This window comes from Phocoena sinus, chromosome 14 (assembly GCF_008692025.1).
Source record: "Phocoena sinus isolate mPhoSin1 chromosome 14, mPhoSin1.pri, whole genome shotgun sequence".
Classification (NCBI taxonomy): domain Eukaryota; kingdom Metazoa; phylum Chordata; class Mammalia; order Artiodactyla; family Phocoenidae; genus Phocoena; species Phocoena sinus.
The window spans coordinates 24,372,604-24,386,344 of NC_045776.1; the positions used below are offsets into that span (position 1 = coordinate 24,372,604).

Genomic DNA, 13,741 nt, shown 5'->3' on the forward strand with positions numbered 1-13,741 from the left:
TGCCTACAGCTCAAAATAAAGTGGCAAAGTGGCAGATTTTGAGGTGACGTATTCTGCTACTCTTCAGCAGTATCTACCAAAGTTAGAAATGCACATAATCTTTGACCCACCAATTCTGTTTCCCTGGATTCATTGTACCTATATACTGATACACGTGTGAAATATGTACTAGATACTTACTGGAGAACGATTTGTAATAGGGAAAGATCATAAGCTACTTAAATGTCCATCGATACGGGATTTATGGAATTAAAAACTGGAATGTTAGAGTTGTAAAAATAAATGAAGTGCTTTATATACATATATGTAATGATTTCTAGTATATATTAACTGGGAAAAGCAAAGTAAAGAGGCATATATAGGGTGTTATGGTTTGTGTAAAAAGGAGAAAATATGTGTTTGTATATACCTAGAAAATCTGTGGAATGATATCCAAGCAACCAGTAATATTTTCTCTGAGTTGAGAAACCAGATGGTTAGGAGTAGGGATGGGAGAGAGACTTTTTACTCTATACCCTTTGAACCCTTTGTATTTTGTACCAGGTGCATTACTGATTAAAAAAAAGTATAAATAAATCAAGTCTGACTTAAATTTTCATTAATAGACTCTGTGATGATAGTCTCATTGTTGCCTTATTTAGGAGAGGTGGGATGGAATTCTGTTCTTTTGAAAATTCAGCATTTATGGACCTTATTAAAACTTATTAAATTTTTCATTGATTGCTTTTAAGGTACCACAAGAAAAGTAAAATACTCGTTTGTTTAATTGAGAACAATTTGCTCTGGTTCTCATTTCTTTTTATCTGGTGCCATTTTTATTCTGTTAATTTTTTTTTTTTTTTTTTTGGCGGTACGCGGGCCTCTCACTGCCGTGGCCTCTCCCGCTGCGGAGCACAGGCTCCGGACGCGCAGGCCCAGTGGCCACGGCTCACGGGCCCAGCCGCTCCGCGGCACGCGGGATCTTCCCGGACCGGGGCACGAACCCGTGTCCCCTGCATCGGCAGGCGGACTCCCAACCACTGCGCCACCGGAGAAGCCCTAATTTTAATGAAGCAAAGAGAAAGGAAATTGAGTCCATGGCAGAGCCAAGGGAAACCATAATTAAAGTGCTTATTGCCAGTAAACCGGCACTCTCTTAACTAACGATTTTGATCCACACACTTAGGTGTATATCCAATAAACTGTTGTTAGGCCCACAATGCTAACCACTAATTAGCATGGCTTCCCCCCGATAAACAGAGGACTTATGAACAAGTTGTGGCTGTCTTTTTTGTTCTTAAAAAATTTCTTTGAGGCATATCCAAGAATTGCAGAGATTATCAGACAAATAAAATAATTTGGAAGGTTTGATAAAAAGGAAATAGTTCTTTTAAGTAGGTGGTAGAGGGCAAAATCTGTTGTATCCTCCCAAGTTATGAAGTTAGTGTGGAATCCCCAAAGGACCATGACTTATTTTGCTTTTATTGAAAAAGTTCAGTTTTAAATAAGATTTATTTAGGGAAACTAAGTGAAAGAGCATTCCAGGACACCAAGTAAAATAAATGTGAGATCCTAATCATCTCATGTGATAATATAGGTGATGAATTAATTTCATATGTAAAAATAAACTTAGTGGTTGTGATAGAAAATAGCTGTTAGTCTGATTTGTTGACACCTTTCTTGGACATATAGATTCGATTTTTGGGTTTGATTTTGTTTTTATTTTAAAAAACTTTATTTTGAAATAATTGTAGACTCATAAAAAGTTGCAAAAACAGTGTGGAGAAATTCCATGTACCTTTCACCCAGCTTTCCCTAAGGTTAATATAACTATAGTACATTATCAAAACCAGGAAACTGATATTGACAGCACAGAATAGACTGCAGACTATACTAGGATTTCTCCACTTTTTACATGGACTCATTTTTTTTTTCTTTTGTGCATATAGTTCTGTGCAATTTTATCACATGTATAGATTCAGGTAACCACCACCACAGTGAGGATTCAGAACTTTTCCAGTCCCACAAATGAACTTGCTCATCACCTGTATTCTGCATTTGTCCGAATCGTTCCTCATGGGGTCCTCTGATTTGCTTCTCTGTCCCCAGCTTATTGGTTTTGGGCACTCAAAGCATTTTATAATTTCTCTTCTTTAAATTTAAGATGTGTATTATGGCCCAGAATGTGGTCTATCTTGGTGAATATTTAATGTGAGCTTGAGAAGAACGTATGTTCTGCTGTTGTTGGATGAAGCAGCTAAAGATGTCAGTTATATCCAGTTGATTGATGGTGGTGTTGACATCAGCTTTATCCTTACTGATTTTCTGCCTATTGGATCTGACCATTTCTGATAGTGGAGCGTGAAAGTCTCCAGCTATCATAGTGGATTCATTGTTTTCTCCTTGCAGTTCTATTGGTTTTTTGCCTCACATATTTTGATGGTCTGTTGTTAGGTGGATACACAGTAAGTACTGTTATGTCTTCTTGGAGAACTGACTCCTTTATCATTATATAATGGCCTTTATGCCTGACAAGTTTCCTTGCTCTGAAGTTGGCTGTGTCTAAAATTAATAAAACTCTTCCTGCTTTCTCTTTTTTTTTTTTTTTTTTTGGTACGCAGGCCTCTCAGTGTTGTGGCCTCCCTCGTTGCGGAGCACAGGGTTCGGACGCGCAGGCTCAGCGGCCATGGCTCACGGGCCCAGCCGCGCTGCGGCATGTGGGATCTTCCCAGACTGGGGCACGAACCCATATCCCCTGCATCGGCAGGCGGACTCTCAACCACTGTGCCACCAGGGAAGCCCCCTGCTTTCTTTTGATTAGTGTTAGCATGGTATATCTTTTTCCACCTCTTTACTTTTTTAAAAAAAGATTTATTTATTATTTATTTATTTTTGGCCGTGTCGGGTCTTAGTTGCGGCATGCAGGATCTTCGTTGAGGCATGCGGGATCTTTGTGGTGCACGGGCTCATCGTTGTGGCGAGCAGGGTTCTCTCTAGTTCTGGTGTGTGGGTTTTTCTCTTCTCTTGTTGTGGTGCGCAGGCTGCAGGGCACGTGGGCTCTGTAGTTTGCGGCACGCAGGCTCTAGTTGAGGTGTGTGAGCTCGGTAGTCGTGGCACATGGGCTTAGTTGCCCCGCAGCATGTGGTATCCTAGTTCCCTGACCAGGGATCGAACCCTTGTCCCCTGCATTGGAAGGCGGATTCTTAACCACTGGACCACCAGAAAAGTCCCTCTATCGCTTTCTTTAATAAATAATTTGTTTTTGAGATGTGTCCATGTTGGTAATTGTAGCTCTAGTTAATTAATTTTCACTAGTGTATTATATCTCATTGCTAAGATATTAAAATTTTTAATTTTAAATAACTTAAAAGGTATAAAGTAGCTTTGGAATAGGGTATGACAAGTAAGGACTTTATATATTTCAGAATATTTCTTTATAGCATTTTCTAATTGGGCTCAATAATTACTTGAGACATTAAACTGAAATCTAGAGTTATGATTGACTGTTGGCTTGATATGAAGTCTGAGTTGGAGTCAGCTAGTGTTGGGGTCCCTGTCCCTATGATTAAGGAGGAGGAAAGTAGTGTGTGGCCTTGAGTTCAGGGGCAGGTGATAAGAAGCCAGATCAGTATTTCCCTCTCATATTCAGAAGGCCCAGCTGTCCATGTGCATTGGGGAAGCCTCATGTCCTTAGATAAGCAGCTCAAGCCAGTCCCAGAGTTCCAAAGGGAATGTGGAAGACGTGCTTCCAAATTCTGATCTTGGCTTCGATGTCTTTGTGGAATGAGGAGGGACGTAGGTGAGAAAGTAAGTCACTACTAATGTAAATTCTCTTGTAACCTGAGCTTCCTTTAGCCACCGAACCCATGTAGTGTCCTTTCATTGTGATGGTAATCTTTTTTTTTAAAAAATTAATTAATTAATTAATTTTTGGCTGCGTTGGGTCTTCGTTTCTGTGCGCGGGCATTCTCTAGTCGTTGTGAGCGGGGGCTATTCTTTGTTGTGGTGTGCGGTCTTCTCACTGCAGTGGCTTCTCTTGTTGCGAAGCAAAGGCTCTAGGCGCGCGGGCTTCAGTAGTTGTGGCTCTCGGGCTCTAGAGTGCAGGTTCAGTAGTTGTGGCGCATGGGCTTAGTTGCTCCGTGGCATGTGGGATCTTCCCGGACCAGGGCTTGAACCCGTGTCCCCTGCATTGGCAGGTGGATTCTTAACCACTGCGCTACCAGGGAAGTCCCTGTGATGGTAATTTTAATTTAGTTTAATTTATTCTTCATTATTTTATTGTCAGTGAGAGACTTTTTCTGAACAAGTTGAGATAAAACATGATCTTGAACTATGTTACGTGTAATTTGATGAAGACTGATTCATTTTGTAACTGATCTATTAGTTTTCCGCTTCGTGACCAAGCACAACAAATAATGAAGACAGTAATAATTTATTTACACTCATTCCTTCCTTCAACATAATGCTGTTTAGAGGATGCCTGTTATATGCTAATGTAGACATCTAGAAAGATGAATAAGATAGTTCTTATTTAAAAAAAAAAAAACCCCAGCAAAACACAAGAGCTCATGATTTAGGAGACTAAGAATGCCAGCAAGGAGTATATGTGCATTACAGCAGGATGAGAGAGGCGCTGTGTGTGACTCCTTTGGAATTGGGAGCCCTTTCACTTTAATAAGTGTAGGTAGCACATGGTAACTACTTGAACAATTTTCTGCCCTTAGCACATTCAAGCCATCCAGTCTCTATTTCTTTAGCACCATTGTTTTAGACTATTTTTTAGTCAGTTATCATTGTTATGAATTTGCTTTGAGACATTTTCTTGGGCAAGGTAAGCCCATTCTAAGATCTACAAGTATAGATTGGGATTTTGTGTTATGTTGGCTAAGACAGACTTTAGCCTCATTTTTCACCTTGTATAACTTTGTATCTGATGTCTAATATATTTAAACATAAAGAGAGGTATGATTTCTTTTACTAAGTTTAGAGTTTCTTACATTTAGGTCAAGGGTAAGAAAAGTATGATGATTACTTTGAACACGTTTGAAATTTCTTTTCATTCTTTATAGGTTGTCTTGTGGAAATGAAGGTTTAAGGACAAGTTATCTACCAGATTAAAAGATGGGATCGAATAGCAGCAGAATTGGTGATCTTCCTAAAAATGAGTACTTAAAAAAGTTATCAGGCACAGAATCTGTCTCTGAGAATGACCCGTTCTGGAATCAGCTACTGTCATTTTCTTTCCCTGCACCAACTAGCAGGTAAGAGTGTACTTGGAGATTGAAAATTTGTATCAAGGGCCACATAAGCTTGTGTGGTATGCTGATTTAAAAAATTTTTTTTTAATTTTAATGATCTGTCTGTCCCTCCATTTGTTGTATATGTACCAGTAGAAAATTCAAAAGGTATGAAAAGGGGGAAATAAGTTTTTCTCTTTCCTTTCCCCCACTCAGCCACCTCCCTTGCCCAGAGATAATTCCTGGTAGCAGTTTCTTTTGAATGCTTCCAGAGGTAGTAAAACCATATTATTTCATGTAGTTTTACAAAACTGTTTAAACACAAATGGTAGCATACTACACATACCTTTCTTTTTTGTTTTTGCTTGCTGTCCCTTGCTTTTTTCCCCCACAGTTAAGTAAAACATATGTATATGCATATATGCAACTGCCTTATTCTTTTAAATGACTGCAGTGTGTGCATAGATTATATGAAATCGGTTTTTTATTGGTGGACATTTAGATTGTTTCTAATTTCTTGTTATAACAGGTTATGCTGCATACATAATTTTTCAAGCATACAAATAAATCTCCAGTATAAATTCCTCAAAGTAGCATTGCTGGGTCAAAGTATATGTGCATTTTTAATTTGCCAAACTGCTCCATGGAAGTTGTACCAATTAACACTCCTACCAGCAATGTATGAGAAGGTCTGCTTCCCCACCCCTTTGTCAGTTTAATGCATTTTTAGATTCTTTGGCCTTTGTCAATTTGGTAGGTGAAAACCAATATCTCATTTATTATAAAAACTGACAGACACATAATTATGTAGAGTGACTAGAATATTGAATTCCCATTACTCAGTATCTAGATTTTAAACATTTTTATTTATTTAACAGCTTTATTATGTAGACTGAATCATGGCCCCCTAAAGATACCTGTGTCCTAGTCCCTGGAATCTTTGAGTGTGATATGTTACAACATGTATCAATATTTCATTCCTTTTTATTTCTGAGTGAGATTCCTTTGTATGAATATACCATCTTTTCTTTTTTTTTTTTTTTTAAACAAATTTTTATTTATTATTTTTTTTGCGGTACGCGGGCCTCTCACTGTTGTGGCCCCTCCTGTTGCGGAGCACAGGCTCCGGATGCGCAGGCTCAGTGGCCATGGCTCACGTGTCCAGCCGCTCCGCGGCATGTGAGATCCTCCCGGACCGGGTCACGAACCCGCATCCGCTGCATCAGCAGGCGGACTCTCAACCACTGCGCCACCAGGGAAGCCCTACCATCTTTTCTTTATCCATTCATCAGTTAATAGCCATTTGGGTTATTTCCATATTTACTTCATCTATTTTTTAGGGTTTTTTAAAGTAAATTAAAATATGGACATTTTCTTTTATAACTGTAATACCGTTATCACACCTTACAAAGTTAACAGTAATTCCTCTTACCCAGTCCATTTTCAAATTTCCCTAGTCGTTTTGTAGTTCATTTGTTACAATTAGGAAGTAAATAAGGTGTATACAGTGCATTGCAATACATTGCAATAAGGTAGTTACATTTCTTCTGTCTTTAATCTCGAATAGAGGTATGTACTCCCCAACTCCTGCCACTATTTTTTCCCCTATGCCGTTACTTCTTTTTTTCTTTTAACAAACTGGGTCAGTTTTTCTGTAGAATGTTCCACCTTCTAGACCTACCTGATTGCTTCTCATATTTTGTTTTTTTATTTACTGTATTTTCTATAAATTGGACATCAGATTTAAAGGTTTGATAAAATTTGGGTTAAACATTTTTGGTAAGAGTATTTCATAAGTGATGCTAGGTACCTTATATTGTATTTCATTAGGTTACAGAAAATGTGTGGGTTTATATCAGTTATCATGCTAAGACTGATCAAAGGTTTGAGTGTGTTTTAGCATCCATTGATGATTTTGGTCTGAATCACCTGTTTCATAAGAGATTCCAAAATGGTAGTATTTTTAATTTGGTCATTTCTTGTACATTTATTAACTGGAATTCTCCTGTGAAGGAGTGCTTTCATGAATTAGGATATATAAAACATTGTTTTTACTACATTATTAATAAGGGTAAACACTTAATTCTTTTCCTCTACTGATTTTCAGTAACGAAAATGGTGTAATAGTGATAAATAAGTCTGTATTTCCCCTTTCCCCTGACCCCAGGGTTGGAAGGGCTATCTCTCTCTTTTGAGTATGAATTTTAAAAATATATAAATATTGATATATGTAAATAAAATATGTGTGTATGTATGTGTGTTGTGGTCCTTTAACAATCAAGGTTATGTTTATTTTTATATGTTTAAGGATTAAGGATTATTGGTATTTCCTTTTTGTGAATTGTTTATATATTTTGGCAATACATTTTAATTTCTGACTTTTAGATATAGTTGGATTGGACTTTACAAGGTTGGCTTAGTTTGCAGTTTTTGTGATAATGTGGATTAGTTGTATATTATGGGAAGTGGATACATACTGCTGCTTCTGAGATCCTTGGAAAATTAAAGGTGGTTGTGGATTGGTGGGAGAGGTCAAACTGGAGATGAGCTGTAGCATCAGCAAGTTTTGAAACCATTTCATTAATCCTGAAGGAATTGTCATTGAGTATCACTGCTCATGTAGTAATAAGACTTAGAGAAAAAAGGGCATATAAAGAGAATATTATTTATTATCCAAAATAAATCTTCTTTTCACTTACGTAAACTGTAGTACAATCTATATATGCTCTTCCAAAAGACATTAAAGAAGACTTAACTAAATGGTGATGTATACCATGTTTAAGGATTAAGAATTGTAAAAGTGTCAGTTCTTTCCAAATTGACCTGTAGATTGAAGGCAATTCCAATTAAAATTCCAACAGCTTTTTTTGGGGGGTGGGTGAGGAGATCTTGATAAGCTCATTCTAAAATTTGCATGGGAAAGAAAAAAAACTAATAATAGCTAAAGTACTCTGAAGAAGGGAAGGAAGATGTGTGTGTGTGTGTGTGTGTGTGTGTACGTGTACTTGATTTATGCAAAGCTGGCAATTCAGAGCATTGGGGAAGGGATGAACTTCTCAAGAAATAGTGATGGGAATAATGTTAGCCATTTTTGTCTATTTCTTTCTAAGTTTTACATACTTGTGCTGGTGCCTTGCAGTTTGAATTATTATGACTTTATAGTTTGTTTTGCTAATTACTGCTTTTTCTCAAAGATCCTTTGCTGTTCTCATGTGTTTATTCTTTTTGATGTCATTTCTTTTTCTTAATTCATCCTAGTTTATAGAGAAAAGTATAAAGGAATCTTAGAAAGTATAAAAAGCTGTAAAGTGAGTAAACTGCACATTGTGGGGGCATGGGTGGCTATTCAGAATATCCAGAGAAGCTTTGTTTGTGGTGGTGCATATGCTTTTGTCACTTTTGTCACTTTTTTTGAGGCCCCCACCCCCCCACCCCAGCTCCTCAGTCTGGTATTTGATGTGTGAACCTTGACATTGAGCAGGCCTTGAGGTAGAAGGTGCCACCACCTCATTGACAGTCAGGGATGGAATTACCTAGTTTATGAATTATTCAAGACTAAGAGGAATATCTTTAGGGAAGACTCTGAATCCAGACATTTCTGAGATTGCTCACTCTTGGAATTCCTTGGATCCTGTATGTGCTGTCTTCAAGTGCAGCCAAAAATTGATGGCTGCCAGTTTTTTTAGAAGCACTAAGTCCTTCAGGACTAATCTAATCCTTCCTTACTATAAACTGTTTTTTGGCACTACAATAACCAGATTTTGTTATAGTTTCCAAGCATGGTTGAAAAATCTTTAGATTCTTCAATAGTTTTTAACTTTTCACCTTACTAAAATTCCTTGTGAAGCAAAGGTCTGAAATAAAATCAAGGTTAATTCAAGAGTAGGGACTTCTCTGGTGGCTCAGTGGTTAAGAATCTGCCTGCCAGTGCAGGGGACACGGGTTCAAGCCCTGGTCCGGGAAGATCCCACATGCTGTGGAGCAACTAAGCCTGTGTGCTACAGCTACTGAGCCTGCACTCGAGAGCCCGCGAGCCACAATTACTGAATCCTGCGTGCCTAGAGCCTGTGCTCCGCAACAAGAGAAGCCCCCACTGGCTGCAGTTAGAGAAAGCCTGTGCACAGCAACAAAGACCCAATGCAGCCATAAATAAATAAATAGATAGATAGATAAATATTAATTCAAGAGTAAAGTTTAAGTAATATACTGTTTGTCTTAATAAAGTGTTTAAAAATTACTTACATGGCTGATTTCATACTAAATATAGCAGCAAAACCAAAAAACAAAACTGTGCTAAAGACAAAGGTAGTAGAATCATCTATATCCACAATAAGTAGTTAAGGGATACATGAAACAAAAAGGTGTTAAATATGATGTCAAAACACTAAACTATGTATATATAGTTATATATCAATCTCATGGTAGCCACAAACCAAAAATCAGATGCACACGAAAAAAGAGAAATGAATCCAAACATAACACTAAAGGTAGAAGAAAGGAACAAAAACTACAAAAACAACCAGAAAATGATTAACAAAATAGCAATAAGTACATACCTATCAATAATTACTTTAAATGTAAATAGACTAAATGATCCAGTCAAAAGACATAGAGTGGCTGAAGGGATACAAAAGCAAGACCCATCTATGTGCTGCCTACAAGAGACTCACTTCAGATCTAAAGACACAGACTGAAAGTGAGAGGATAAAAAAGTTATCCCATGCAAATGGAAACAAAAAGAAAGGGGTAGCAGTACTTATATCAGACAAAATAGACTTTAAAACAAAGACTGTAACAAGAGACAAGGACGTTACATAATGATCAAAGGATCAATACAACAAGAAGATATACAATTGTAAATATATATATGTGCCCAATATAGGAACACCTAAATACATAAAGCAGTTAAGAAACATAAAGGGAAAAATTGACAGGAACACAGCAATAGTGGGGGACTTTAACACCCCACTCACATCAATGGACAGATCATCCAGACAGAAAATCAGTAAGGAAACTCTGGTCCAAATGACATATTAGGCCAGATGATATATGTTTATTATATATATTCCATCCCAAAGCATGAGAATATGCCTTCAGGTCCACATGGGACATTCTCTAGGATAGATCACATGCTAGGGCACAAAACAAGTCTCAGTAAATTTAAGAAAATTGAAATCATATCAAGCATATTTTCTAACCACGGCAATATGAGATTAGAGATCAGTTACAAGAAAAAAAAAAAAACTGCAGAAAACCCCAAACGTGTGGAGGGTAAACAATATGCTACTAAACAACTGTTGGGTCACTGAAGGTTTCAAAGAGGAAAGAAAAAACCTGGAGACATGAAAACAGAAACACTATCATCCAAAATCTATGGGGTGTAGCAAAAGCAGTTCTAAGAGGGAAGTTTATAGAGAGATACAGGCCTACCCCAGGAAACAAGAAAAATCTCAAACAATCTAACCTTATGCCTAAAGGAACTATAAAAAGAAGCAAAACCCAAGGTTAGTAGAAGGAAAGAAATAACAAAGACCAGAGCAGAAATAAATGAAGTAGAGGCTAGAAAAACAATAAAAAAGATCAATGAAACTAAGAGCTGATTCTTTGAAAAGATAAATAAAATGGATAAACCTTTAGCCAGACTCATCAAGATAAAGAGAGGACCCATATAAATTAGAAATGAAAGGGCAGTTACAACTGACAGCACAGAAATACAAAGGATCATAAGAGATTACTATGAACAATTATATGCCAGTATAATGGACAACCTAGAAGAAACAGATTAATTCCTAGGGTGTACAGTCTTCCAAGACTGAATTAGGAGTAAATAGAAAATATGAGTAGACCAGTTACCAGTAATGAAATTGAGTCAGTAATCCAAAACCTGCCAACAAACAAAAAGTCCAGGACCAGATGGCATCACAGGTGAATTCTACCAAACATTTAAGGAAGAAATAACACCTGTCCTTCTCAAGCTATTCCAGAAAATTGCAGAGAAATGCTCCAGAACTCATTCTGTGAGACCAGTGTCCCCCAGATACCAAAACCAGAAAAGACCACAAGAAAAAGAAAATTACAGGTCAATATCACTGATGCAAAAATTCTCAACAAAATATTAGCAAACTGAATTCAACAGTACATTAAAAGGATCATACACCACGATCAATTGGAATTCATCCCAGGGATGCAAGGATGATGGTTCAGTATCTGCAAATCAATATGATACACCACATTAGCATATTGAAGACTAAATCATATGATCATCTCAGTAGATGCAGAAAAATTGACAAAATTCAACATCCATTTATGATAAAAACTCTCAACAAAGTGTAGGTATAGAGGGAACATAACCCAGCTTAATATATGACAAGCCCACATCTAACATCATACTCAATGGTGAAAAATTGAAAGCGTTTGCTGTAAGAGCAGGAACAAGAAAAGGATGCGCACTCTTGCCACTTTTATTCAACAGAGTATTGGAAGTCCTAGCCAGAGAAGTCATACGAGAAAAAGAAATAAAAGGAATCCAGATTGGAAAGGAAGAAGTAGAACTGTCACTGTTTGCAGACGACATGATACTATGTATAGAAAATTCTAAAGATACCACCAAAAAGCTATTAGAACTAATAAATGAGTTCAGTAAAGCTGCAGGTTACAAAACTAATATACAGAAATCTGTTGTGTTTGAACTAACAATGAACTATCAAATAGAAATTAAGAAAATAATCCTATTTACAATTGCATCAAAGAAAATACTTGGGAATAAATCTAAACAAGGAGGTAAAAGACCTATACTCAGAAAACCGTAAGACATTGATGAAAGAAATGGAAGACAACACAAACAAATGGAAAGGTATATCCTACTTACGGATTGGAAGAATTAATATTGTTAAAGTGACCATACTCCCAAAGGCGATCTATAGATTTAGTGCAATCCTTATCAAAATACCAATGGTGTTTTTCACGTAACTAGAGCAAATAATTCTAAAATTTGTATGGAAACACACAAGATCCTGAATAGCCAAAAAGATCTTGAGAAAGAAGAACAAAGCTGGAGATAACACACTCCCTGATTTCAAACTATACTACAAAGCTGCAGTCATCAAAATAGCATGGTACTGGCACAAAAACAGACACAGATCAATGGAACAGAATTGAGAGCCTAGAAATAAGCCCACACACTTATGATCAATTAGTCTACAACAAAGAAGACAAGAATATACAATGGAGAAAAGACAATCTCTTCAGTAAGTGGTGCTGGGAAAACTGGACAGCTCCATGTAAAAGAATGAAATTAGAACATTCTTTAACACCATATACAAAAATAAACTCAAAATGGATTAAAGATTTAATGTAAGGCCTGAAACCATAAAACTCCTAGAAGATAACATGGGTAGTATATGCTCTTTGACATTGCTCCTAGCAATATTTTTTGGATATGTCTCCTCAGTCAGGGGAAACAAAAGCACAAATAAACAAATGGGACTACATCAAACTAAAAAGCTTTTGCATAGCCATGGAAACTGTTGAGAAAATGAAAAGGCAGTCAGTCTACTGAATGGGAGAAGATGTTTGCAAATGATATATCAGATAAGGGTTTAATATCCAAAATGAACAAACAACTCATACAACTCAACATCAAAAAACAAATAACTGGATTAAAAAATGGGTAGAGAACCTGAATACACATTTTTCCAAAGAAGACATACAGATAGCCATCAGACACGTGAAAGGATATTCAATACCACTAATCATCAGGGAAATGCAAATTAAAAGCACAACGCAAATTAAAACCACAATGAGATACCCCCTCACATCTGTCAGAATGGCTATCATGAAAAAGACAACAAATACGTGTTGGTGAGGATGTGGAGAAAAGGAAACCCTTGTGCCCCGTTGGCAGGAATGTATGTTGGTACGGTCACTATGGAAAACAGTATGGAGGTTCCTCAAAGAGTAAAAATAGAACTACTCATTTTCCTTCTGGGTATTTTTCCAAAGAAAGTGAAAACACTAGTTAGAAGAGATACATGCACCCCTATGTTCATTGCAGCATATTTACAACAGCCAAGGTATGGAAGAAACCAAAGTGTCTGTTGATTGCTGAACATACCAGAACTCATGTAGCCATTTACTTTTACCATTTGGATTGCTTCCAGTGTTTTCCTGTTACATATATTGAATAATACAGCAATAGCCTTATACGTAACCCATTACATATAATATGGCAGTAGCTTTATATGTATGGTAGAATTGACTTCTGTCCTGTGAGTAAAGTATGGCCAAATGACTTCCATTAATTCTTCCAGTCTGTTGGTAGAGCATGAGAAACAAGTATAATAGGTCAGGAACAGATTTTATGGAACACTGAAAGTGCTTCCCAACATATTTCTTGTTGTTTTTTGTTTGTTTGGAAACTGATAAGGCTGGTCACATGTATGTGGTGGCCTGGAGGCTCTGAGGGTGCAGGGGTTCTGACCACGAGGGACTGAATGGGAAGATCACAATCTGTCCACTTGCCCATT

General features: G+C 37.1%; 1 protein-coding gene across 1 annotated transcript in view; it reads left to right on the plus strand.

Moving 5' to 3' along the window:
• DYM (dymeclin) overlaps window positions 1-13,741 on the plus strand; it is a 382,373-nt gene that overhangs the window by 16,184 nt on the left and 352,448 nt on the right. The window contains 1 exon segment of the mRNA XM_032653952.1: window positions 5,049-5,240. Within this exon segment, the coding sequence (XP_032509843.1) occupies window positions 5,101-5,240 (140 nt within the window). The 5' untranslated portion in view covers window positions 5,049-5,100.